This window comes from Brachyhypopomus gauderio, chromosome 11, assembly GCF_052324685.1.
Source record: "Brachyhypopomus gauderio isolate BG-103 chromosome 11, BGAUD_0.2, whole genome shotgun sequence".
NCBI classification, from domain to species: Eukaryota; Metazoa; Chordata; class Actinopteri; order Gymnotiformes; family Hypopomidae; genus Brachyhypopomus; species Brachyhypopomus gauderio.
The window spans coordinates 345933-373882 of record NC_135221.1 but is presented as its reverse complement, the minus strand read 5'-3'; the positions used below and the strand labels follow the sequence as shown (position 1 = coordinate 373882).

Genomic DNA, 27950 nt, shown 5'->3' with positions numbered 1-27950 from the left:
TTTCTAAGTGGGAGAATTTGCTAAGTTGCTGCATGTTCAAATAATTATTTTCCTCACTGTATATTTCTATTGAACATTCTGAAACACTTCTACCCTTTAATAAGTCCTTGCTGATTCCCAACTTCAGGTGGGTTTAACACACATACTGTAGACAACATCTTCAAGTTTCAAGTTATTTTCTTTCTTTGCTGTAAACATTATCATAGCACTTTTAATTTTTCACAAATCAGGAAAAGTATATTTACATCACAGATTTTGTTTGTTTTGTCTTAAAGGAATTTCTTGACCTTTGTCTTTCTAACTAATGTTCTGTCTACCGCATCTGTAGATTGTTTTTACAGATTTCGTCACATTTCTGGCCATGTCTTTAGAAGAGAATATTAACCTGTTGACTTCAAATGTACTAATAATGGATCCATAAGAAAAGTTAAATATGAAATATCTATTAGAAATATGACACTATGTAAGGTCAATTCATAACTTCAGCAGTAAACGTATCTATAAATGCATTCAGGTTTTCGTGTGTCATTTTTAATTCACCTTGTAAACCCCGGAGAGACTCTGAAGCTCTGACTACCTCACCCCAAAGGTTTTGTGGTATGCATGTGCGATCAGGTGAAACTGTGTTTACGTTCAACTCAATGATACCACAAAGTCTACGCTCAGAAAAGAACCAGTTATACATATTTACAGCTGATATTACAAATAGCTTAGACTGAAATATAATGAATGTTGGATGTATATATATATATATATATATATATATATATATATATATATATATATATATATATATATATATATATATAAAGTGCACTTTGAGTTAACAGGTTTTCCTTTGTTTTTGTAAGTGTAGATAAATTATTGTTTAAATACGTTATTGTCTGTGGTCAGCAACCACTTTACAGATGTAGTAGACAGAAATTAGGTTGAAACATACTAGAATATTCCTTTTAAGTGCAAAGTTTGTATAGTCTTTGCACTCACTTAGATGATGAACAGAGGAACCCTTACTATCTACTGGACGTTACATCCCGATTAGACAAAGTATTCTAAATACGTTTTGGGTTCTGTTATTTCTAGCTGCTCAAACTGAGTGGAAATAACCAAGTGGTAATTAGTCTAGCGTGATTATTTTGATACAGTTATATTCAGAGAGAAAAGTGCAAATCAGGAAAAGACAATGGAACATCCTGCTCAGTCAGGAAACGTCCTGGTCAGTCAGGAACGTCCTGTTCAGCTGAGGAGAAACAGGACTTCTACGTTCTGTTCAAGTGACCCAGTGAAGCATGTGAAGGGTGACTGAGTCCGCATGTCCAAGCAAGAAACCCAGGAAGCCATGACAGGACCACGTCCCGCAAGCATCGGACTCCTAAGGCAGAGCTGTAAACAGTCTGGATATTCATCCTTGCAAGGTGAAGAGAGGTCACGCAGATCACAGATACCTGCGCGGACCTCCCGCCTTAAGTCCGTGCCGTAGGGAGAAATGTCTCGGGCTGTCTCGCGCGTCTCCGGTCTCCTTCTGCAGAGGTCAGAGGTCATCCCCCCTGAGCCTGCCGTAGATCGCACACCACCGCGGTCCTCCCTGAGTCCTCGTGCACAGCTCCCGCCGGGCCTCTTGTGAGCGTTCACAAGTCCCTCTGTTTGCTAGGGGCTATACGGTGGAGGTTTGTCGTCAGGTGGGTAGTACGCAGGAGAGTAGCGTGGAGGGATCATCGTGGGCCATACGTGACTCGCTCCAGACTGGGAGATGTCCGACAGGCCAGAGGAGTCAGGGACTGTGCCCGAGCCCTGCGAGGACACACCAGTATTTGCACCTGAGTTTGATCAATTGACAAATGTACTAAAAGAACTGTAGAAGGAGGCGGTGAATGTGTTAACATAAAATATGGGACGCACAAAGAGCCTCTGAACATCCAGCAAACCACCGTGGTTCTCTGAGATTATTACAGCATCCGCTTATTCCACAGAAATGCATGCCACAGCGCCCATGTAAAAACCCCTTACCTGCAGGTCGTAGGCGGTGTAAGGTGGCAGGCAGGGGGCAGTGTTGTAGAAGTAGTTGGAGTTGGCTGGGATGTCTGGAGGTGTGGGGGCAGCCACGGGCACAGGCTCACAGGCATCAGGAGCTGCTGCAGGCATCTTCAAAACCAACCACACACACCAAGAACAGCAGTCTACATGCTTCTGTTGCCACAAACAAAGCCAATAATTCCATTTCTTTATGTGTTTATATAATTATTATTGAACTAGAATTAGTCGTTAATTACAGGGGGGTCACAGGTCACCATGTCCTTAAATCCCCCCAGCACCGCAGCCGTGACGATGCCGAGGAAGAGCGCGATGATGTTCAGGATGGTGGCGGACCACAGCAGATGGTAGAGGTGAACAACATCTTGGCAGCTCCGAACTTCCGTGTACTCATGGTAACCTCCTCTGAGATCAACACGACTGTGGGGAGAACAGAAATACAAGTAATTAAGTCATTCTAACAAATTACAGTACAAAACACCTTGAAACCAGACTGTACTATTAAAATATGTAACATTCAGACTTGAAAAAGAAACCTTCACAACACATGCATGCCAAAAAGAACAATGAGGTAAAAGAGCTAGCAGCACACGTGACTCTGGAGAAGAACATAACATGGGTAATGAGGTAAAAGTGCTAGCAGCACACGTGACTCTGGAGAAGAACAAAACGTGGGTAATGAGGTAAAAGAGCTAGTAGCACACGTGGCTCTGGAGAAGAACAAAACGTGGGTAATGAGGTAAAAGAGCTAGTTGCACACGTGGCTCTGGAGAAGAACAAAACGTGGGTAATGAGGTAAAAGAGCTAGTAGCACACGTGACTCTGGAGAAGATCACAACATGGGTAATGAGGTAAAAGAGCTAGTAGCACACGTGACTCTGGAGAAGATCACAACATGGGTAATGAGGTAAAAGAGCTAGCAGCACACGTGACTCTGGAGAAGAACAAAATGTGGGTAATGAGGTAAACGTGCTAGCAGCACACGTGACTCTGGAGAAGAACATAACGTGGGTAATGAGGTAAAAGTGCTAGCAGCACATGTGACTCTGGAGAAGAACAAAACGTGGGCAATGAGGTAAAATGCTAGCAGTACACGTGACTCTGGAGAAGAACAAATGTGGGTAATGAGGTAAAAGAGCTAGTAGCACACGTGACTCTGGAGAAGAACATAACGTGGGTAATGAGGTAAAAGTGCTAGTAGCACACGTGACTGGAGAAGAACACAACGTGGGTAATGAGGTAAAAGAGCTAGTAGCACACGTGACTCTGGAGTAGAACATAACGTGGGTAATGAGGTAAAAGTGCTAGTAGCACACGTGACTCTGGAGAAGAACAAAATGTGGGTAATGAGGTAAAAGAGCTAGTAGCACACGTGACTCTGGAGAAGAACACAACGTGGGTAATGATGTAAAAGAGCTAGCAGCACACGTGACTGGAGAAGAACACAACGTGGGTAATGAGGTAAAAGAGCTAGCAGCACACGTGACTCTGGAGAAGAACACAACGTGGGTAATGAGGTAAAAGTGCTAGCAGCACATGTGACTCTGGAGAAGAACACAACGTGGGTAATGCAGCTACCCCTTCACTGAACCCACTGTAGATTTAACACTCATGGTTTAGACCAAATGACCAAAGTTAGTTTTCAAATCTAATAACAGGTTTGTTGTAGCTATTTGGTAAGCGCTTTGTGACAATACGTGTTGTGAAAAGCGCTATACAAATATATTTGATTTGATTTGATTTGTGGAGTTCAGATCTGAGGCCTGGTGTTCACTTCTGGAAGAAGGGCCAGGCCGCGGTGGGATTGAACCTCACTGCAGTAGCATCGCTGGTCTCCTGCAGAGTGAACTCCACACAGTCACACCTGCTCATCCAGCCACAACAGATCATGGGTTGTCAATGTTGTCAAGGGGCTAAAAATGAAAAGACCTACTTCCAAATCATGGACGATTTCCTAAATTTTTTCAAAACATCTTTAGTCTGAAGTCCCAAAAGAGGATGTTCTCTGAAACATAGATGAACACAAGTGTTCTTTCCAGCAGAGCTTGACAGGGGACGAAGGTTCAATCATTCAAAACAAATGGAACAGTAATTTAACCAAGATAAAACAGGGACAGCAGAGGACACCCTGAGGAGCTCAAGATACAACAGGGACAGAAGAGGACACCCTGAGGAGGTCAAAATACAACAGGGACAGCAGAGGACACCCTGAGGAGCTCAAGATACAACAGGGACAGAAGAGGACACCCTGAGGAGCTCAAAATACAACAGGGACAGCAGAGGACACACTGAGGAGGTCAAAATACAACAGGGACAGAAGAGGACACCCTGAGGAGCTCAAGATAAAACAGGGACAGCAGAGGACACCCTGAGGAGGTCAAAATACAACAGGGACAGCAGAGGACACATTGAGGAGCTCAAGAAAAAACAGGGACAGCAGAGGACACCCTGAGGAGCTCAAGATACAACAGGGACAGAAGAGGACACCCTGAGGAGCTCAAGATACAACAGGGACAGAAGAGGACACCCTGAGGAGGTCAAAATACAACAGGGACAGCAGAGGACACCCTGAGGAGGTCCTGGGACACACGTACTTGCCACAGTTGTAGAGCTCACAGCAGTAACAGGTGTTACTCTTCACTCTCAGGTCGCAGGACATGTGTGACGCAGTCTGACAGTGGACCTAAAGACCAGAGAGACCAACACGTAGGCTGCATCACCAACATCAATCAGTTGGACAGTTAGGATGTTTGTGGAGGAGGGTTATGGTGCGTTAGTAGGTTTGTGAACTCACATGTAGTTCACCGGAGTCTAAGCTGGAGTAGTAATCACATCGTCCGGCGTAAAGGGGTCCGAGGTCCTGTGAGACATCACAACACAGCCAATAAAGCTACGTCTGAGCCTGCAGCCCTGCGCCACGTTTAAGGACAAGCGGGGGGGGGGGGGGGACTCACTATGTGCCTCGCCGCAAAAATGCCATCCACAATGGCGCAGCAGAAGGCCGCCACCACGCCAAAGCTGATGAAGATGATGGAGGCCACAAGCTGCAATACAACACAGAAGCAGAATCTTACAGTGGGCGTGGCCAATTCGGCTGACCGCTCTGCATGCTGCCCGAGTCCCTCCTCACGCTCACTGAGCACAAGTACTGCCTCCTCACCAATATGCACTTATGCACTTATTTCTTTTGTTGACATAGTAGCATCATGTTTTGTCATGCAACATTCTCTTTCTATGCATGCGGTCTTGGTGAGCACGTGGTGATGGTGCCACGCTGTCCAGGTGTGTCGGTCACTGTGGTTCGTGCGGTTCTCAGTCGTGCTGTGGGAGGCGGTACTTGGTGAGTCTGTCTCCTCCTGGGTCCAGTGAAGCCCTTGGCAGAGGACATGATGGGAGTACAGTCGTCTGGACACCACTCCCCTTCTGTGAGCCCCTGAGCTGGCACTGTGCCCAGCTTTCCCTGCAGGAGAGCTCCTCTCTCCCTCCCTTCCTCTCTCCCTCTCTTCCTCTCTCCCTCCCTTCCTCTCTCCCTCTCTTCCTCTCTCCCTCTCTTCCTCTCTCCCTCTCTTCCTCTCTCCCTCCCTTCCTCTCTCCTTCCCCTCCCCCTCTCTCCCCTCCCCAAGAAAGCAGGGAGGATTCTGTTTCACCTCACCCCGCACAGTTGGCTGGAGACAGGGATCTAACCCCAACACTGCCGGCGACGTACCGCATTCTACACCTGACAGCATCATGGCACCTGACTAAACCAAATCAACAGTGCATCTAATATCAGTGCAAAACACATGGACACATGGGCACTTCACATTTCCTCCCTTCACTACTGCAGCTCCCCGTTATCAGACGTCTGAGTCCTCCCTCCACTACTGCAGCTACCCGTTATCAGACGTCTGAGTCCTCCCTCCACTACTGCAGCTACCCGTTATCAGACGTCTGAGTTCTCCCTCAACTACAGTAGCTACCCGTTATCAGACGTCTGAGTTCACCCTCCACTACTGCAGCTACCCGTTATCAGACGTCTGAGTTCTCCCTCCACTACTGCAGATACCCGTTATCAGACGTCTGAGTTCTCCTTCAACTACTGTAGCTACCCACCATCAGACGTCTGAGTCCTCCCTCAACTACTGCAGCTACCCGCCATCAGACATCTGAGTCCTCCCTCCACTACTGCAGCTACGCACCATCAGACGTCTGAGTCCTCTCTCCACTACTGCAGCTACGCACCATCAGACGTCTGAGTCCTCCCTCCACTACTGCAGCTACCCGCCATCAGACGTCTGAGTCCTCCCTCAACTACTGCAGCTACCCGCCATCAGATGTCTGAGTCCTCCCTTCACTACTGCAGCTCCCCGTTATCAGACGTCTGAGTCCTCCCTCCACTACTGCAGCTACCTGCCATCACATGTCTGAGTCCTCCCTCAACTACTGTAGCTACCCGTTATCAGACGTCTGAGTCCTCCCTCAACTACTGTAGCTACCCACTATCAGACCTCTGAGTTCTCCCTCAACTACTGTAGCTACCCACTATCAGACGTCTGAGTCCTCCCTCAACTACTGCAGCTACCCGCCATCAGATGTCTAATTTCTCCTTCCACTACTGCAGCTACCCGCCATCAGATGTCTGAGTCCTCCCTCAACTACTGCAGCTACCCGCCATCAGATGTCTGAGTCCTCCCTCAACTACTGTAGCTACCCACTATCAGACCTCTGAGTTCTCCCTCAACTACTGTAGCTACCAACTATCAGACGTCTGAGTCCTCCATCCACTACTGCAGCTACCCGCCATCAGATGTCTGATTTCTCCTTCCACTACTGCAGCTACCCGCCATCAGACGTCTGAGTCCTCCCTCAACTACTGCAGCTACCCACCATCAGATGTCTGAGTCCTCCCTCAACTACTGCAGCTACCCGCCATCAGACGTCTGAGTCCTCCCTCCACTACTGCAGCTCCCCGTTATCAGACATCTGAATCCTCCCTACACTACTGCAGCTACCCACTATCAGACGTCTGAGTCCTCCCTCCACTACTGCAGCTACCCGCCATTAGACGTCTGAGTCCTCCCTCCACTACTGCAGCTCCCCGTTATCAGATGTCTGAGTCCTCCCTACACTACTGCAGCTCCCCGTTATCAGACGTCTGAGTCCTCCCTCCACTACTGCAGCTACCCGCCATTAGACGTCTGAGTCCTCCCTCCACTACTGCAGCTCCCCGTTATCAGACGTCTGAGTCCTCCCTACACTACTGCAGCTCCCCATTATCAGACGTCTGAGTCCTCCCTCCACTACTGCAGCTCCCCGTTATCAGACGTCTGAGTCCTCCCTCAACTACTGTAGCTCCCCGTTATAAGACATCTGAGTCCTCCCTACACTACTGCAGCTCCCCGTTATCAGACATCTGAGTCCTCCCTCCACTACTGCAGCTCCCCGTTATCAGACGTCTGAGTCCTCCCTCAACTACTGTAGCTCCCCGTTATCAGACGTCTGAGTCCTCCCTCCACTACTGCAGCTCCCCGTTATCAGACGTCTGAGTCCTCCCTCCACTACTGCAGCTCCCCGTTATAAGACATCTGAGTCCTCCCTCCACTACTGCAGCTCCCCGTTATCAGACGTCTGAGTCCTCCCTCCACTACTGCAGCTCCCCATTATCAGACGTCTGAGTCCTCCCTACACTACTGCAGCTCCCCGTTATCAGACGTCTGAGTCCTCCCTCCACTACTGAAGCTACCCGCCATCAGATGTCTGAGTCCTCCCTACACTACTGCAGCTCCCTGTCTGATTATTGTTTACCATCTGTACCAAACTTGTTCCTCGGTGTGTCAGTGATGTGTCCATTCAACCCAACCAAATCAGTTCTTCATTTGTCCCCCTGGCGTCCCCCTGGCGTCCCCCTGCTCTGAGACGCTGTCCATATGCTCCCGTCACGGACATCCATCCTGCTCTTCTTACTGTGAGCTATTTCTGGGTGCTTGTCACCAGAGTCCCTGGAACGTGTTCTGATATTCAGACTGAAGACAGCGCGTCCCCTCCTCCCCATTAGTGCACACGCACAAAAACACTAATGTTTTTGAAAACCTCCATGGCACTCAACAAGATGGAGGTCATGTTCTGAGGTTTTTCTCCATAAAGGAGCGATTCATTCTTGTGGTTTAGAGCTATTTGTCTAATGTAAGACAAACTCACAAGAGCAACAGAAACATCTTACCATCTGCCTCTTATTCTCTGTTAGGTGGGCACCAATAATCCCCAGAAAGGAACCGAAACCAAGCTAAAACAAACCAACACACACACACACACACACACACACACACACACACACACACACACACACACACACACACAATACTGTTACTGGTTTGGTATTACAACCTTATATTGCTTATATTGATCGGTACTTCAGTAAGCATGAAGACGTTTCACCATATCAGTCAGATTAAGGTCAGGTGTTAATGAAGATGTTTCATCGTTTCAGTCAGATTATGGTCAGATTATGGTCAGATTATGAAGATGTTTACTCTGTAGATCAACTACCCTGGGCAGATAATCTACTGCAGGCTCCCAAACGCCCATAGTGACAGAAAGAACATCACATCCTTTCTCAGTACTTTCTCAGTAAGATTCTCCATGATAATGGATGTAGGCTGTAAATAACTACATAAGGTTTTCAGTCAAACGCGGTTCTAAGCGTTATCACTCACGATGACTCCGGGGTAGTAGCCTCCAACAGTGATGTTCTGTGTCTTCGTTGTTGCGGCCAACCCGAACACCAGGATGAGTACCGACACTATGAGCAGCATGGCCGTCACCACCACCGACTTCCTCTTCCTCCGTTTGAATGACCCTACACAGGTGACAGGGTGGCCCAGTGTTGAAACACTTCTTATCTGAGTAAACATGCTTCCTCCAGCTTGTATCGTTTTTGACAGTTTCATCATCTTATTTACTGCCAGGCAAATACACACAGACATCTGAACATCATTGTTGCCGTTTCATATGTATATTGTTATCTAATGTGCAGATGTCTAAAGCCATATTGATTTTAAAGCCAGTTTGTTTGCCTGTTTTAATTACAGCCATGCTATATCCAGAGAAACGACTTATACTCTCACGAAAATGCTAATATATTAAGGCTATTCTGTCATTTCTATTATCTACATAGAAGGTACCAAACATATCACTGCTGTCTGTCATGTACAGGTAGGTATGTCTGTGCATCTAGACCACTGTTTAGCTCATATCAAATTCAGTGTCAGTCACTATTTAAAAACATTGCAGGTTCGGAAAAGGAGAACAAACAGAATTTAAGTAATCAGTCTAAATCCTTCGGCACATCTAGAATTTAGTATGTTTCCTATAGGCACCGGTTAAACAAGGGAGAAGGCGTTATTATGAGGTGTAAATAAAACATAGCTTATCAACCTATAGCTTGTTGAGCAATGAACGTTTCATAAATACAGACATGAAAACAAGCAGAGCGGAACCAGTGCCAGCAGTAGTCACACATCCCGACCAGCACCGTGAACGGTGTTGACCTTGCACGTACCCCTCACGTCCGACACTGGTGTACCCCCGGCTGGAGCGCTCGGTCCCCTCGGCATTTTATTCTGATTTTATTTAACATCGGCTAGCATACAGTTATGATTTAAGGTTAAACATTAAACACCTGAATAAGACAAATGTAGTTTCCTCGCTAATACTTAATGAGTAGAAAACCTCCGTGTTCGGCTGCATCCTCTAAGAAGCGCAGTTCGCTTCTGCGTCTGTTGACTAATAGCGGCGATCTCCCGAATGGCGAGTGCGCATGCGCAGCATTCTAGCCGTTTTAATTCAGCACGTTTGGAGCAATTGGACATGAAATTAAGATTTCACAGCCTCCATTAAAACTTTAGATGCTGGCAGAAATCCATGACCGAAATTGTTTTATTGGCCATGGCACATTTGAAATACCATGAAAATATGGTGGGGTCAGATGGTCAACTGAGTCATTTATTTTGAGGAAGGGTAACCCACTCTGTCTGTCTGTCTGTCTGTCTGTCTGTCTGTCTGCGTTTTAGTTTCGGCGTAGATTACACAGTGATTAAATCATTTCCTAAATTTGCTGTAAGCTATATATGACATCAAAACATTACCAGTACAGATAGTATGTTTGTGTTAGTGGTTATAGTTGGACAATACTAGAGGACTCAGGTGTAAATACACTTTGGCTATATTTGTTTGCGTTTTCTGTATGCTGATGTGCTAAATTTATTACACACGGGATTTTTTCAGTACTCAGTCCTTCTTATATTCAAGTATACTCAGTAGTTATTATTTCTTAGCGTCCTGAAAAGGCGGTTAGTTTGGGCTTGTATGTAAATTACGACAAAGCAAATCATAAAAACTAGTTCACGTTACTCTTCTCTGTAGTGTGGTGCGAACTATATGTGAACAGAAAGTAGATTATCTTCAGAACTGTTAGATGTTCACGTGTTAAAAATTACGCTTTGACTCGTAAAAATATATTTAAACTTCATTCCCCCGTCAAGACTGACAGGATTGTAGGGTGGTAATCCTGGCAAAAACATCTGTAGCGGATGGGATCAAACCACACACCAGCACAACTGACCAAAGTCATGAGGACACTCACACACACACACACACACACACACACACACACACACACACTCTCTCTCTCTCTCTCTCTCTCTCTCTCTCTCTCTCTCTCTCTCTCTCTCTCTCTCTCTCTCTCTCTCTCTCTCCAGGAAATTGTTTGTGCAAAAAATAGAAATATATGTAGTTAAGAAGATGAATGTGGAATCTATTACACAGAACTAGTATAACAATCTTAAACTGTTTCTTTTATCAATGATGGTCTTGAGAAGTATATAATGTAACTTTTTCCAGCAGGAATGAGAAACAAAGGCAAAAATGAAGCGAGCGCGCCACGCCGTGGCCACGTGGAGAATTACACAAATGAAGGGGACAGATCTGGCTCACTCAAATCCGATAAAGTTAATTGTAGGAAATGTCGCTCTGGAATAGAATTTCATTTCATATTCCATTAACACACTTATATAAGGGAGGCCAGGTAATCCCAAACCACCCCACGATGATATTAAGATGATTGTTCTTATTCTGCTTACTTACACGTTGTATCCCCCAAACAACAGCCACAATTGTGCATTGTGTCCATATATTTTAACATTTTGGCAAAATATGAGGAAGGTATTATCAAAAATTAGTTACGATTTGAATATGCATTGGCTTCCCATAACGGTTTAAGTGTGCATCAACTCTTATTGCAAGTTTCACAGGTGTCTATGTGCTTGTGAAGTATAAATGTGCTTTAGTGTTGTATCTTTTTAAACTAAAAGCGTCTCTTCAGTGTGGCCCGAGTGTGAAGCTCCTGCTCCTCTAAATAAGGACCAGGGGGGATGGAGCAGATTTTCCATGACGACATTTCTATTCAGACTTGAAAAAAACAGCCGTTTCACAAGCGAACAGAGTACAACGTGACTGGGGTACAAATATTTAAGTTGATGACAAGTGTCGGGATTTATTATATCCTAACCCTTGGCTGCAGTGAGAGTACAGCTATTGAGACTGGGAGGTTGGAGGCTTGCAGTGTTGTGCCATGCATGACTTAGAAGGACATATAGATGAGAGGTTCTCTGTCAAAACTGCAGTAGTGAAGTTGCATGAAGGCGAGAAGGTTAGTGGAGTGAACACCGACCCCGCCTGACTGACAGCACCACGTTAGATTAGGAAATAACCCAATAATAATGTGGCGAGGTTTGAACAGGACTGGTTTAGTGAGGCTGTCCGTGCGTGTGCGGAATACCGCAGGAACACCAGAGTCCGGTGCCAAAGTGCTTGAGGGCTGGACCCCCCCTCCCCGTCCCACCCCCACACTCTCTCCACTCTCCTCCACTCACTACGGGGCTCGCCGTGTAACCGGGAGCGTCTCCGCCATCAGGACCAAACACACCAACTCTTAAGAAACTTCCTTCACTAAACGACCTGTTACATCCACGTAGAGGCTTCATCTCCCTTCACCGCGTGTGTGCGACACTTCTGGGTGTAGTTATTGTACTTTCTTTTGTCCAAGAAGATTCATTTGTAATACCCAATATTTTATCTTTTTCTTTAACGTTGTAAAAGTTTTTTTTTTTGCCTTTTTTTTGGGATCGCCTACAACTTTATTTTGCTGGACTTCGGTTCCGTTGAAGTGGTTTTGGGCCGTGGTGTATGTGATTGGGTTATCAAGTGCTTTGATTGTTGGGGAGACTGATGGAGGCTGTGAGCTGCGCGGGAGGTGCCGGGCCCGGTACCGGTACCGGGGGGGACCTGCTCCTCGACACCTCCGTGTCTAAAGCGGTAAGACGAGATCTTCGTCTGCAGCATCTGTCGTTGTGAGACCCGAGTATGAGCCATAAGAGAAGCACACGGCCAGGCGAAATGTATTTTGGAAAACAGCTGCTAGTAGAGTAGCTTTTAAATATCTTATATTTGTAATTTGATTGTGTTCGGTGCTTTATCTGTTACACCACAGGCATGATTTAAGTGCAGCCATGTAGATGTCGCCGTTATTCATTTGTGTGGTGATAAAAAAGAGAAAGCCAAAGTACAAAGTGTCTCTGTGGGGAGTTGAGGCTCCGCGGTGGAGTTCAGATGGAGATCTCAGTGTGTGCTGTGATTCAGTGGTGAGAATCAGTGCCTCACATCTGGCTGTAGACTGACCTCGCAGTCCCACCCAGCTGCTGGCGTGGAGCTCCCCCTGGTGAGGGCCAGCCGGGTCAGCGGCCTGCGCTGTCTCACCCAGGCACTCCACACGGATTGTGAATGAAATGGGTTTTTTTGTCTTCACACTGTTCAGTGAATGCCAGACTCAGTTTATCTCATTCCTTGAACACACTATTCACTCCCTAGTATCCTCCTTAAAGTACTAGTTACATAATCTACTCTCCGGTCACCACATGTTTTAAAATGAAATGTTTTGTCGTATTTGACCTTTCTTTGGGCAGTCTGCTGACTTTAGCACTGCCGTTTAGCAAGGCTGGCTGGCCAAATTCGACCAGCCAGACGGACATGTGAAACATCTTCTGTGTTGCTTTACCCTTCAGCGTGCTGGGTCCATGCACAAGCACAGTCACGAGCTCGCAGAAGCTCTGGAGGTGGAGCAGGAGGGCCTGGTGGAACACCAACCCCTGGAGCAGGACGATCTCAACTTCGAGAGATGGAAGCCCAAGCCCAAGCCCAAACGCACGCTGCACGAGAAGATCGACGACCTGAAGACATACCTGTGGAACCCTGAGACCAACGAGTTCATGGGCCGCTCGGGGAAGAGCTGGAGTGAGTAGAGATGTTGGGCATGGGCGACCTCAGCTCCCGTCTCTCGCTCGGACCGCACGGCCGGGTTAAGTGTGCGCCATGACTCCTGTTAGTGGCGTGCTGTCTGTGAGAAACACAGGAATGACCCGCATGTTGTGTGTGCTCTCATTTTTGGTTTTTACACTAGCTTTTTGGAGGCCAGGATGAGACAAGAAAGCATGTGTGTGTGTGTGTGTGTGTGTGTGTGCGGCTGTGTGTGCATCTGTGTGTGTGTCTGTGTGTGAATTAAATGTTTACATAGGTGCACAGATAGCTTGGAGAAATCTTGACAAAAACAGACTGCCTGGGGAATAGTTCACAGTGGGAGAGCAACTGTCGCTGTCCGTTTGCTGGCCAGTGATCACATGACTGTTGCCCCGAAAAAGCCCTCTCCTGCCCCTTCCCAAAGCCCCCCTCGACCTCCAGACCAGCTTGAACACACTCCGTCCCCCGTACACACTGGTATATAGCGTCACATAAGCAACCCCCTCCCTGAAACTCTGAGCAGGCCGGAATAAGAGATCTTCAAGACGACCTTTCTGGCAACAGACACTTCCTGTTTGTCCAGTCAGTGACGACAGACCATCTTTGCTGACGGGACCTTTGATACGGGAACATGTCTGAGTCCCCATAGACCAGCACGCTCAGTCACACAGAGGTCTCAGAAAACCAGCGACGGTGTGAGCGCTCAGCCATACTGAAGCCCCTCACAGCAGACACAGAAATTGTCTTTGTCAAACCCTTTTGAACTCATTCTGTACTAGAGACGTGAGTGGCTGGGGTCTTACAACGGCATAGCGGGCGTGGAGGATGGCGGGGGTGAATTAGGAGAGTGTCAGAAGGTTCAAACTGAATGAGCCGTGACTCCTGTGTTGGTGAGCAGGGGGAGGGGCCTTGTGAGTCTGTCGTGTGTGTCTTCTGAAAGCAGACTGTGAAGGCCTCCTGATGCCAGAGGGGGGTGATCGGGCTCCTTGGAGCTCAGCCGCGGCCCTGGGAGGCTCCAAAATGCTGTCAGTCTGATGGCCACCGGAGGTTCGCTGTGTTCCTGTGTTAAAGGACAGCTGGGAGAGTTCTCAGTGGGCTTGAACAGAGACGTCTTTGTGCCTGGGACACACCAGGCTGGCTGCAACCAGGACGCTGAGAAATGGGCAGCAAAGCTAAAGCCATTTCACTCTGTGACACGTCCTGTTTGATCAGTGCATAATGCACACTTAATTGGAAATTACAAAAACAATCACTGCAGTTAATTTCCACCAGGACTGGTGTGCTGAGGGTCTAAATAAAGAATCAGTCCCCTGACTCAAAGAATGCGATCAGCTCTCTGACAGATAGAGCTGCATGAATGAAAATGTAATGATCAGTCACATAGTTTCATTTCATTAAGACTCAGTATGCTCTGTGTCTCCATTATTTCATACAATGCTAAGAGGTCATAAGTGATTGATAACTGTGTTTCTCCCTGATTTATTAACCTTCAAAGGCTGGAGAATCACAATTCCTCCACAAGAACTTATGCCTTTCTGTTTGGTCTCTCCTAGGTCTCATTCTTCTGTTTGGTCTCTCCTAGGTCTCATTCTTCTGTTCTACTCAGCATTGTACATTTTTCTGGCAGCCATGTTTGCTGGCTGCATGTGCTGTCTGATGTGGTCCATCAGCCCCTACAGCCCCACCTACAATGATAGGGTCATGCCCCCAGGTAGGCATCACCCTCACGACAGGGTCATGACCCTCACGACAGGGTCACCACCCTCACGACAGGGTCACCACCCTCACGACAGGGTCACCACCCTCACGACAGGGTCACGACCCTCACGACAGGGTCACCACCCTCACGACAGGGTCACGACCCTCACGACAGGGTCATCACCCTCACGACAGGGTCACGACCCTCACAAAAGGGTCATCACCCTTACGACAGGGTCATCACCCTCACGCACTTTGTAGTTATGAGTTTTACATAACAACATAATTTTGACATGGTGTCACAGTGATATGGAGATTGGTGTTTACCCAGAATTCTAATTGCAAGTCCACATTTGAGTCTCTTGTATTGAGTTCGACAGGTTCTGGTTTTGTGTTGGAATGTTTTCTTCCCGTTTGAGTTGTATGTTGACCCATACTGCATGACCTTCTGACCCATACTGCATGACCTTCTGACCTCAGCTGCTACTCACCGTTCTGCTCAAAGGTATGACCATGACACCACGTTTCCATGATGTCCATGGGTTGGTAGTTCTCTTCAACGCCTCTGACCGCCACTCGTGGAAGAAGTATGCAAAGGCGCTGGAGAGTCAGCTGAAATGTGAGTGGATGATGGGGGGGGGGGGGGGGGGGGGGGATACCTTGGTTCCCCCTGCTCCACACACCTGTCCCCACACACCTGTCCCACACACCTGTCCCCACACACCTGTCCCACACACCTGTCCCACACACCTATCCTACACACCTGCCCCACACACCTGTCCCACACACCTGCCCCACACACCTGTCCCACACACCTGTCCCACACACCTGTCCCACACTGTCCCCACACACCTGTCCCACACACCTGCCCCACACTGTCCCACACACCTGCCCCACACACCTGTCCCACACACCTGTCCCACACACCTGTCCCACACTGTCCCCACACACCTGTCCCACACACCTGTCCCACACACCTGTCCCACACACCTGCCCCACACTGTCCCCACACACCTGTCCCACACACCTGTCCCACACACCTGCCCCACACACCTGCCCCACACACCTGTCCCACACACCTGTCCCACACTGTCCCCACACACCTGTCCCACACACCTGCCCCACACACCTGTCCCACACACCTGCCCCACACACCTGCCCCACACTGTCCCCACACACCTGCCCCACACACCTGTCCCCACACACTTGGTCCACACACACCTGTCCCCACACACCTGTCCCCACACACCTGTCCCACACACCTGTCCCACACACCTGCCCCACACACCTGCCCCACACTGTCCCCACACACCTGTCCCACACACCTGCCCCACACACCTGTCCCACACACCTGTCCCACACACCTGCCCCACACTGTCCCCACACACCTGCCCCACACACCTGTCCCCACACACTTGGTCCACACACCTGTCCCACACACCTGCTCCACACACCTGCCCCACACACCTGTCCCCACACACCTGTCCCCACACACCTGTTCCACACACTTGGTCCACACACACCTGTCCCCACACACCTGGCCCACACACCTGTCCCACACACACCTGTCCCACACACTTGGCCCACACACACCTGTCCCCACACACCTGGTCCACACACACCTGGTCCACACACACCTGTCCCACACACCTGTCCCACACACCTGTCCCCACACACTTGGTCCACACACCTGTCCCACACACCTGCTCCACACACCTGTCCCACACACACACCTGTCCCACGCACCTGCTCCACACACCTGTCCCACACACTTGGTCCCCACACACCTGTCCCACACACCTATCCTACACACCTGTCCCCACACACCTGTCCCACACACCTGTCCCACACACCTGCTCCACGCACCTGTCCCACACACACCTGTCCCCACACACACCTGTCCCACACATTTGGTCCACTCACCTGGCCCACACACCTGTCCCACTCACCTGCTCCACACACCTGTCCCACACACTTGGTCCACACACACCTGTCCCACGCACTTGGTCCACACACACCTGTCCCCACACACCTGTCCCACACATTTGGTCCACTCACCTGTCCCACACACCTGTCCTCACACACTTGCTCCACACACCTGTCCCACTCCTGGACACAGAGAAACAGGGAGGGAAACTCTGTTTTGAATCCTGAGTGTCTCCACACGCAGCTCCACTTCAGTGCCCTGCAGGAGGACAGCTGTGGTACTCGTGTCTGAGTTATTTATGGTCTCTCTCTCTCTCTCTCTCTCTCTCTCTCTCTCTCTCTCTCTCTCTCTCTCTCTCTAATGATTCTCTAATGCCCTTGGTGTGCTCCATCAGCCTACGATGATGCAGTTCAAGAGAGGCGTAACAAACCGTGCACGGAGGACAGCTACTTCATGCAGGACGACCTGGAAGAGAGCGCGGAGCGAAGGGCCTGTCAGTTCAAACGCTCCTGGCTGGGGCCGTGCTCCGGGGGCCAGGACAAAGACTTTGGCTACTCCAAGGGACAGCCATGCGTCCTCCTCAAAATGAACCGGGTGAGTTGATCGTCCAACACACATCATGAGCAGGAAAGGAAGAGTGCTGGTGTACGCTTTACTGACATCTAGTGGATAAAATCAGCATGTACAATAGAATGAAACAAGGCCATTTCAACTTGGCGTTGTGATTTGACGATAATACTTCTGGTAAATGTTGTGCTGCCTGTCGTGCTGTCTTTGCTCTACAGATTCTCGGCTATTTACCTGGTCAAGGCACTCCAGTAAACGTGGCGTGTAGTGTTAAAGTTAGTATCAGCACTTCACGGTTCATACTTTCTCACAGTACAGAGCTGTCGCCTCTGATCGTGTAGCTGGTCGTGCACACTCCCTAAAGCGCACTGTGTCAGGTTCATCTGTCTTGTCTCCTTAGAAAGGGACGGCCGACAGTCTCGGAGAAGTTCATTTCTTTCCAAAAAACATTTTCAACTTGATGTACTATCCATACTACGGGAAGCTCAGACATGTAAGCATACGCTGGAGTTTCCTTACGCTGCATCTCACAAGCACCAAGTTTTCAGATGTTGAATTTACTTATTTTCTGTATTAATATTTGCGTGGTGAGCTTTCAGAAGCGGTGAGCTGCAGATTTGAACTTTCAGCGATGTTTTTGTCGTCTTGTTCCCGGCTTCGTCCAGGTAAACTACAGCTCACCGCTTGTGGCTGTTCAGTTCTCCAAGATCCAGTTTGACACCCACCTGCTGGTACAGTGTAAACTACACGGCAAAGGCATCATCAACGACTCGCCCACCGACCGCCACCTGGGCAGCGTGTCCTTCTCTCTAGAGGTCGGAGCATAAGTGTTGAAGCATCTCTAGAGCATCTTCTCAGTGTATATGAGGGTCACCTGCTCCACTGGGGTTTCTTTACCCATTTCTCCCCCACCACGGGATCTTCTCCCTGGATTTAGTTCAGTGTTATCACCATATTTGTCCACAAACAAAATACCCCAGTAGGCTAATAGAGAGTAATTTTAAAAGGTGCAGATATTGTCATTACAGAGTATAATATTTAGAATTTGGATAAAGGAGTACGTTTCCAAACGTTTGATTCATTTTATCACCCAATGGTATTTGCTAGACTATGTATTACAAATCACAAATGTAGTTATTAGACAAGCTCATTGAAATGTAGACATACCGTAGATGATATATGGTGGGTCACACTTGTGTGAGTGGAGTGTAGAAGATTAACCTGAAGGTCTCTACCTTAAGTCAGAAGGTACATATGTGTAGTTGGTACATGACTCTAAATGACAAAGAAAAAAAAAATCAGATTTCTATTTTGGGTTTTGTCACAGTGACTCTTTGTTCCTTTGTACAAATCAAGAGTTGTGCGTTCTGTAGGCCATAAATGTGATTATTTAGCAGATTTAAACGCTTCACTTCCCTTAATAAAACAAGGGCGACATCACTGTCCAAATAGTGTTCCAAATATTAGATATTTCTATTATAAAAAAAGTTTAAAGGAATATTCTAACCTACCAAAATAAAAACATGTATTCTGGTATATGGCTGGTAGTCATGCCATCCAGCTCGGCCTGTTTAAATAAGGCTTCTGTCCTTAGAAATGTGAAAGAACAATCTGTTAAATAATCAGAGTTGAATGGCCTTATTAAAATAATACCTTTAAAAGCCAACTGTCATGTTTAACACGATCACTTTGTTCATTTTATAACAATCAGTGGTGCTCTAGGATGAATGATCTCTATATTACATGAACTAAACTGATTTTAGTACAACTAAATTGTTTTTCCAGAGACAATTATATTTTACTGAGTTACAGAACTGATGTTCCTTTTAATTACCTTATCAGAATTATGAAGTTTATTTTCTTGTTAGTTAACGGTTCACCATAAACCGCCCTCTCTTCCCACCGTGAGCGTTCACACACACACACACACACACACACACACACACACTCTAACACGGTCCCATATCCAGAATTGTTTTCATACTCTATATAGGGTGGGAGAAACACACTGTTCCTGCTTGGTTCTCTGTGAGAAGGATTTCAACAGTATTATTTATTAATTGTATTTGCCTGATGGTACAATCCGTTATCAACTGTGACAACTCTGTGGACTTTGGAAACCGCATGTTGGGTGATTTAGTTGAATGCAGTGAAAAACAGATGTACCAGCTCATGTTTTAAACACTCCTAATGGTCTAGTCAAACAATAAAGATGGAACTGAATTAACTCCATTAACAGGGTTGGCTGGCTTTCTACATTGGACAAATCCCTCCATAAACAACCTTGTGACATGTTATAAAAGCACTACATAATAAAATTGACTTGACTCTGTACAACTGCAGTCTAAACATGTGACGCAGGTGGTGATCTTCACATGTGTAAAACCTTCTGACACACCTGCTTTATTACCTGTTCATCTTTCACTTTCTGAACAAGGTTGAAATCTTTCCCCAGATCATTAAACACTGTCCAGAATTGAAGTGACACTAGAACTACTCAATCTTCAGTGTTCCTGATCCAAGCCGATTCATGTTCACTAGAAAGCACGCGTGTTAGTGACTGAACACACGTGTGTTGAATGAGGCAGCACTGGCGTTAAAGAGAAACCTCAACACAAACCACAACACACTGCAATACCAAAAACAGCAATTTTATTTTAGTTCGTCTCATTGAAACAAGACAAGCAATTTTACACTGACCAAGACCGGTCTCATACTGAGCAGAAGGCCGAGCTACCACAAGGCACAGCGTAGTGAGGCTGACTGCTTTCTGCACTCCAGGTGTTCTTCCCCTCACACAATGCCTTACAGTGAAGAGGAACAAAAAAAAATTCCTACACACCCTGGTCTGACATCTAAGTCAAACTAAAGATTTCACAATCAAAGCATCAAAAGAAAAAAAAAAAAAAAAAAAAAAAAAAACCTGGTAATTAGACTAAACATTTAGTGTACTGGTGAGATACAAGTGTAGCCAACAATTAGGTTGATGTGGAAACCTGCATTAAAACACTGCCCACATTACACCACCCGTCCCTGACAGGGGACCCCATCAACCAGGGGAAAAAGGCCTGTCCACATTCAAAACGCTGGAATAACCTCTGCCAGATTAGTGTCTATTAGGCAGGGAGTGTGCTGGGCGCAAGGAATACACATTTAGTTTGTGAGCAGCACATAGAAACAGGCCAGGAGTCGGTTCCTCGCCCCTTTCTACACACCCACCTGCAATTTTGTGCAGAACTGAAGCTTACATTCAAGGGTTAATAAAGTCCGAGTCCTAACCCTAACAGTTAACCATTCAGACATGTCACAAACGGCATGTAAAGCAAACACTTGAGAAAAATAGATAACTAAAAAGCAGAATTTCATGCATGTTGATCTCATGCAAAGGCAGCAGTTATTTGGCCAGTCTGAGATTATGCTAGAAGCCTCAGGAGAAGCCCTCATCCAGCCCGGAGAACCAGCAGCAGCACTGATGCTCGTTTTAGTAGAGAGAAAATTAACCAGAAGCTTGGAAGTCACAGAAACGGGTAAATTACTTAGTGATATTCAGGCTGAAGGGGCAGGTGTAGAAAAGCTGGGAAACGAGCTCCAACGAACTCCCGCCTCATACAGACTGATAACCAGTGCGACTCTTCCGCCGACCAATCAGGTAAGAGATTAGCACAAGGACGATTAGGAGGCCGAGAGCCACGCCCACAGCGATCGGCACGAGAAAGCTCAAGTCTGCATCCAGAAAGCACTCCTCCGCTGTGGGGGGGGAAGAGAAGAGGAAATGGTGTTGAAACAAAGGGCTGGATTAGCAGGACAGACTGTAGGAGAAAGGTTGATGATCTAGGAGGACCAGGAGCGTTAGAGGAGAAAAGGAGTGATGTTAAAAGCAGAAGATTTGACTTCAGCAGCACAGAATTACTTTAAACTTCACAAATGACCAATCAGGGGTGCAGGGGTGCAGTACACTCGGAAGGTTCCATGTTAAAATTACCACCAATGATTGAAATGGTTTAGCCCAGTTGAAAGAAACATTAACCGAACTGTTGATAGCCAGAAGTCTGGCTCCTTTTCCTGCCAATAAAATAGGCGACCAAGACAACCAGCACAAGGACACACAGGGCAACGCCGACTGCTATGGGGACGATGAAGCTGTCGGACGGGTCATCCTGGCAGTGTTCAGCTGGAGGAGAGAGCAGGCATGTGAGAAGGAGCGTCAACACAGCTGCTCGGCGAGGTACCAAGGAGAGACATGGGTTAGGTACACATTACCAGTATTAAAGCAAGTTTAAACGCCATTCTAGTCCTATGAGGAACAGGAAACGAGACCAGAAAGCTTTTCAAGAACAATTTATTAAATTCATGTGATCAGCAATTCTTTAATTAAATCACACTTCTAAAAAGCAGCAGGCAGGAAGTCTCCCTTTTCCATCTTTAACTAGTCCTCAGATGTACCTTCAAATAAGGCACACGTCACGGTCCAATCAGCCTCCTTAACCGATCAGAGAAACAACCAACTGGGGTTCGTTTGTTTTTAAAATGTGCTGCAAAGCCATACTAACAGTAACTCAGTTTAGGAGGGTGACCAGAAGGGGAAAAAAAAAAAATAGTCAATGAAACAAAACCAAGTTTAACACGCTCACTTCTAACTGTTCAGCCTCTGTAGTGTAAGGTGCGATGATAACAATGCTTCACCATATCCAAACCCAAAGCACAATCAGACCTGCTGACCCACTGCACTGACAGAATGGGAAATAAATGACGTTTACAGCCACTGGTTTTACTACCTTCAAAAGCATCAGCCTGACGATGGGGAAACATCTGATTCAGGCATTACTGGTTCATGTAGGACTGAACTTGGCAGATCCAAGAGGAAAAGCAGTGGTCAGAGTGAAGCCCATGACATCACCATAGGAGCTGTTCACAGAACAAACATGTCTGGGAGAAGAACTTGTAGGTCAAGTGATGGAGCTTCAAGTTGCACGTCAAGCATTGTTATCAGAAGCTACCCTGCAGCAAAGGCAACACGGGTGCAGTAGTGAACATGCGACTGCCACACGCCTCCCAGTGCACCCTTCATAATGTATTCAGGTGCACGTTATTTACAAAGAGGTCAATATGGAGGGTAATGAGGTGTAGTCCCTTTGAATCCCATCAAAATAACTTATGAAAAGGTAATTGCCACAGTGAATGGACATGATTCACAATAAATAAACACCCACATGGGCATCAAAATAGTTTAAACAGCCAAAACCTGAAGTGGGTCTAGATCACTGCTGTGAGAAAGACACTAAAGTGGGTGCTCTGTGGAAACAAGTGTAAGGTCTTACAGCCATGGAGGAGTTAACTGGTAATGACGTTTCTTGAACGTGGTCAAAATGGTACAGTAATAAGACCTATAAACCCAATTTTGAGCTGGTAGTGAACCATCACTTGCTTCCAAACAAAAATAATAAAAGTTAAAGTGGGGTTAGGAGAGGAAACAACGGTCCTGGAACACTGCAGACTAGATATTTACTGTAGAACAGCCAAGATGTTGATGGATCAACACCACACAGGACACTTGAACTCCAACATGAGTCACTTGCCAATTGAGTGACTGGTTGCAGTGTCCCAGGATCAGTAAGATGACTTGCAGACAATTTGTGGATTCGTGAGGCTCTCATTACAGGGTCTGATATCCAACATAGGTCTTACGCCGACCAATCACGTATGCAATCACTACAATGAGAATCAAGCCAGCCAGAGCTGCACCAACAATGATGGGGACTAAGAGGCTGGCATCATCCACTGAACATTCAAGAGCTGCAGGCAGAAAGAACACGAACAAACCATGAGGGAGCAATATTCAAACAGCATGAAATTAGCCAAGTTCATCCGATTTCTGAGCACTGATTACAGCATGCTCCAGCATCAATGATAGTTAGAAATGGAAGCCAGCAGTGGATTAACGAGCGAGGACATACCTGTGCTGAACTTGTCATCGATCACACCAAAGGGCTGGACCTGAAGCTCAAACGTGTTCAGGGTGAGCTTGTCCGTGATGTTGTAGCTCTGCTCTTTCCTGCACATGTAGGAGCTGCCCAGGGACGCCTCCCACAGAGACAGGTTGGAGTTGATTTCCACAAACTTGGTTCCTACAAAACACCAAAGCCATTTCAAGCTCACGATGGGGTTTCACAACAGTGTGCCCCCCCCCCCCCCACCCCACCCCCGAGCATTACTCACCATTTCCAATGTCCACAGTGAAATTCAGCACCCTCAAGTGGAACTTATTTGTCTGCTACAGAAGGGGACAATTAAAGTGATTTTAGGTACACAACCTGTGTTCAGTCATGATTGAATGAAGCCTTTACACTGTACATCTATGGTAAACAAATTTAATGAAAAGATGAAGGCCTGCTTTACATCATGGGTGGACCTTTTAAAAAAAAAAAAATCACGATCAGATCGAAAAGTTGCACATTAATCACTCAAAAACCCAAATATTTAAATACTTACATTGGTAAACGTGAACTGAACTGCAATTTTGTCAGAAGTCAGCGTGAGCACAGCATCACTACCAAAACTTCCACACGTGCCATTGGCTGCTGTAACGTTGGGACTCGGATCAACATTAATAGTCTGCATTTTCGCTCCCTGAGTGGATAAAGAGTCGGAAAATAACACTTACAGGATGGTGATGACCTGCATTTTATAGTATTATAGTCCATTAGGATACTCAGGTGTTGCATCAAGAGTGCAAGGATAGTTTAGCACTGGCTCGTGTACATACCACACTTGAAATGAAGCTAAACTGGAGCCCCATCTTTGCCATCAGGCAGATGGAGGCGTTGGGATCAGCCCTGACAGAATAGTCTCCGACCGTGGGGTTGGGCAGTGGAGGAGCTGTGGTTGTAGGGGACGGGGTAGAGGTTGCAGCCGTGGTTGTAGCATTGGTGTGAGGCGTGGTTGCAGCCGTGGTTGTAGCATTGGTGTGAGGCGTGGTTGCAGCCGTGGTTGTAGCATTGGTGTGAGGCGTGGTTGCAGCCGTGGTTGTAGCATTGGTCTGAGCCGTGGTTGCAGCCGTGGTTGTAGCATTGGTCTGAGCCGTGGTTGCAGCCGTGGTTGTAGCATTGGTCTGAGCCGTGGTTGTAGTCGTGGTTGTAGCCGTGGTCTGAGATTCGGGAGTCGTTTCAGTAACGGTGGGTGTAGTGGGTTCACTGGTAGGTGTGGTGTCTGTTACTCCATCAGTAAAACTGTGTGGGAACAAGATGAGTGGTGTACCGGTTTCTTCTGTAGCTGAAGTAGGAACGATCCATTGATAGTCTGACAGAAGCACATCAGTACACATGACACCTGCAAAAAGATCACAGGACATACAGCAGCTCAAGACGGAGGTCCAGGTTACTGTAAAAGAGGCTCGTTAAGAGCAAACAACTCCAATTAACCTGCAGACTGAACACCAATTCAACACACCTGGGTCCAATACTTATTTCTCTGCAGACTGGTTAGTTAGATCGAGACACTAGATTAAAAGGGATCTTAAGATCACAGGAATCACCTTTCCAGCATACATAACTCATTTTGGCAGTTGCAAATAAAACTGGCATCATTACACCATGTTTACATCTATAGACAAGTCAATTAACGGGTGAAACCTGAACACGGCACACTGTCCACACGCATATAACAACTCCGATTAGGTTTTTCCATCAGGGTCCCAAGGAGGAGACAAGTGTGCTAAAACATTCAGTGTGAAAGTCAAAACTATACCTAAATCATGCCAACTGTTAGTGTTATATAATCCACCACGTTGACTTGATCTACACACTGACAGTACCTCCATGTTCAGGGTACAGGTGGTGAAGAGATCAAGGTCTGGGCACTAAACCCATTACATCACCACAATCATTAGCTTCAAGTAGATTACTGGAGTATCTCGCTGGTTTCTCAAGCAGTCACATGTTTAGGGCAGATTAAAGTTACAGGACAAACATGTTCACTTAAAAAAACAAGAACCAGCAGGAAGAGACACGACGCAAACTTAATCACATTTATGAGAGTCACGTCCAACCCGCCTCACTTTACTGGAGCCGAGTTGATGACATTTAACTCCAGTTAGTGACCCACACGTAAATGATCATGAACTGGCTCGTTTTGAGAGTCAGACAGCCCAGGTTCACGGTTTAAACCCGACAAACGCCGCACAGCAGCTCGTTTGGTGCCATAACTCGTAGTTATGAAATATGAACCAGAGGACCAGGTTCGCAGCACTGGGCGCGCGCACGCACACATGCACACGCGTTAGCCTGCTAGCTAACAAACACAACGCAGTTTAGCGCGTTAGCGTGTGAGGAGAAACGAGACGAAACGTCCCCGACTAACTCGACCTCCCCGGCCGCCTCCCCGACCTCCACCACCTCCCCCGGTGTCAAGAGTGTGCTGTGGCGCACTTAGTTTCCCCCCCCCAGACACCGCGAGTTTGTCCCACTTACTCCCGCCCCCGCCTCGCCGAGCTGCGGCCCAGCTGCGCCTCGCAGCCGCGGTGCTCGACCCAGAACGAGGCCGCCAGTGCGGGTCCGGACAGCGGGTGTACTCACCACTCAACACGACCAACACCAGCGGGGCACAAACGCAGCGAAACATGTTGGCGGTACCGTCACCAGGCTGCCGACAGAAGGAGGAGACGAGTGTGTGTGAGCGGGTCCTGCGGCGTTATAAAGCCCGATAACCAGCAGCTGATCGGAAGTCATATGACCGCTGGCCCGGTGTGGGGTTAACCCCTTACAGCTGGACCTGCCTGAACATTCAATTAGACTCTCATTAACTTACAGCCTCGCATTTAGTGCATCAATGAAAGTGCAGAAACGAAACGAGACTCATTTAATTTAATTAACACAGTTGGTTACACACACAAGGACGCACACATCGGTTTGGTGATTCCACAAATGCACAGCATACAGCATACTAACAAGACAATTACACAGACAGGACTAGGTGCCATATATTTAAAATAGAAATATGGTATTTAACTAAGTAAAAATAAAAATAATACATAAAAAACATAGAACAAAGATAGCAGAGTAGATTTAAGAAGGGCCAGATGAGAGAAATACATATATGTGAATGTGTATATGTGCAGGTTTGTGCAAAATCTTGAAAACAAGCTCTTATTTACAGGATAATATAAAGTTTTTACAAACATGCAAAGATGCATTCTTGTATTGACAAGTCAGGCCACAGTACGTGTGGGAAGTCCAGTTTAGAGTGGTATGGGTTTACAGCAGTTAACGCTTCAGTGTTGGACACTTACCACCCGACTGCTGCAGGCCAGGACAGCCCTTTAAGGCAACAGTATTCCCTCATGGCAATGGCCTCTTTCAGCAGTATAATGCACCTTACACCACTGTAACGACTGTTCAGGAAGTCTGATGAATATGACAAAGAGACTGAGTTGTCCTCTAGATTCTGATCTGCAGTCAGATACACGGAGGCCCCACTTCACAACTTACAGGTCTGGCTGCTAACATCTCATCTCCTTCTTTATCACTACAGTATGGTACAGTGTCCACTCTGCTGGAGTCTTGACATCTTTTCTCATTTGGTTGATGTTTGTGAAATCCCTCATCCCATCATATAACTGCCAAATTAAATTTGAGACCCCCCCCCCCCCCAACAATAACAAAGACAAATTTCATGGTGCAACTATTTGAAATATCTAACTTTCCTCTGTATGCATTTAAGGTTCCTGCAATTACAGTAGATATATTGTCATGTTTATAAAATGAAATGTCCACATGCTTAAATCTAGTTATATTCAGTTAGAGAAAGAGTTATAAATTGTAAAGGAAACTAAATAAACATTTTATGAAAATAACTGGAATGTATTATTTGAACTTCCAGAGAATGAAAAGAGGAAATAGACCTCAATTTCAAAGCATTGTATATATTTATCAAAAGTAGCAATTTAATTTCCAGATAAACTTAATAATCATAGAACCTCCAGACAGTATGATGCAAAGTTCCAAAGCGATTTTAAACAGTATTCTTTCAATTTACAACAATTATCAATTCAATGATTGTCAATTTGATTGAATGTAATAAACATAATGAGCAATATGTTATCTATGCTAATTTCTGTAGGTAGATTACAATAATGTTTTGTTTGTTCCTTGTACAATAGTTTAAAATCAAATGCAAATTATTTCTGTTAGGCTTTGAAATCGTCTCTAGGCGTAGATCATAGCCATCAGAGTTCACAAACAGCCCTCAGAGAACCTCAGAGGAGTTCTAGTCAAATACAGACCGAAGAAGATGTGTATTTAGACAACTGGTAAGAATAATCAAACAGATGTATGATTGGTGTTCTTATCTGGTAAGAAGGTACAGTGGAGACAGTCAGACTGGATGTGGGGGGTAGGGAAAGTGC

General features: G+C 46.7%; 3 protein-coding genes across 6 annotated transcripts; 1 reads left to right on the top strand and 2 right to left on the bottom strand.

Moving 5' to 3' along the window:
• Window positions 1–806: 806 nt before the first annotated feature.
• On the bottom strand, window positions 807–9820 carry tmem255a (transmembrane protein 255A). Of its 2 annotated transcripts, XM_077020972.1 has the most exons (10): window positions 9569–9820; window positions 8724–8866; window positions 8231–8293; window positions 4986–5075; window positions 4826–4891; window positions 4626–4714; window positions 3965–4036; window positions 2271–2451; window positions 2008–2142; window positions 807–1791 (listed from the first exon to the last, which is right to left on the bottom strand). In XM_077020972.1, the coding sequence occupies exons 1-10, from the start codon at window positions 9621–9623 to the stop codon at window positions 1648–1650; spliced, it is 1038 nt and encodes a 345-aa protein (XP_076877087.1). In that variant the 5' UTR covers window positions 9624–9820; the 3' UTR covers window positions 807–1647. The 2 variants fall into 2 exon arrangements, with proteins under 2 accessions (XP_076877087.1, XP_076877088.1); XM_077020973.1 differs by lacking the exon at window positions 3965–4036 and having other exon boundaries at window positions 9569–9819.
• Window positions 9821–11926: 2106 nt separating this feature from the next.
• Window positions 11927–19783, top strand: atp1b4 (ATPase Na+/K+ transporting subunit beta 4). Its single transcript, XM_077020967.1, has 8 exons — window positions 11927–12381; window positions 13128–13356; window positions 14942–15070; window positions 15563–15676; window positions 17379–17578; window positions 17770–17826; window positions 17952–18044; window positions 18217–19783. The coding sequence occupies exons 1-8, from the start codon at window positions 12295–12297 to the stop codon at window positions 18376–18378; spliced, it is 1071 nt and encodes a 356-aa protein (XP_076877082.1). The 5' UTR covers window positions 11927–12294; the 3' UTR covers window positions 18379–19783.
• A 403-nt stretch (window positions 19784–20186) lies between these two features.
• On the bottom strand, window positions 20187–26277 carry lamp2 (lysosomal-associated membrane protein 2). 3 transcript variants are annotated; one of them, XM_077020964.1, is made up of 6 exons: window positions 26122–26277; window positions 24315–24877; window positions 24041–24178; window positions 23768–23822; window positions 23506–23676; window positions 20187–21298 (listed from the first exon to the last, which is right to left on the bottom strand). In XM_077020964.1, exons 1-6 carry the CDS (start codon window positions 26165–26167, stop codon window positions 21156–21158), a joined length of 1116 nt encoding a protein of 371 aa, XP_076877079.1. In that variant the 5' UTR covers window positions 26168–26277; the 3' UTR covers window positions 20187–21155. The 3 variants fall into 3 exon arrangements, with proteins under 3 accessions (XP_076877079.1, XP_076877078.1, XP_076877080.1); XM_077020963.1 differs by having other exon boundaries at window positions 21162–21722; XM_077020965.1 differs by lacking the exon at window positions 20187–21298 and adding an exon at window positions 21875–23344.
• Window positions 26278–27950: the final 1673 nt, after the last annotated feature.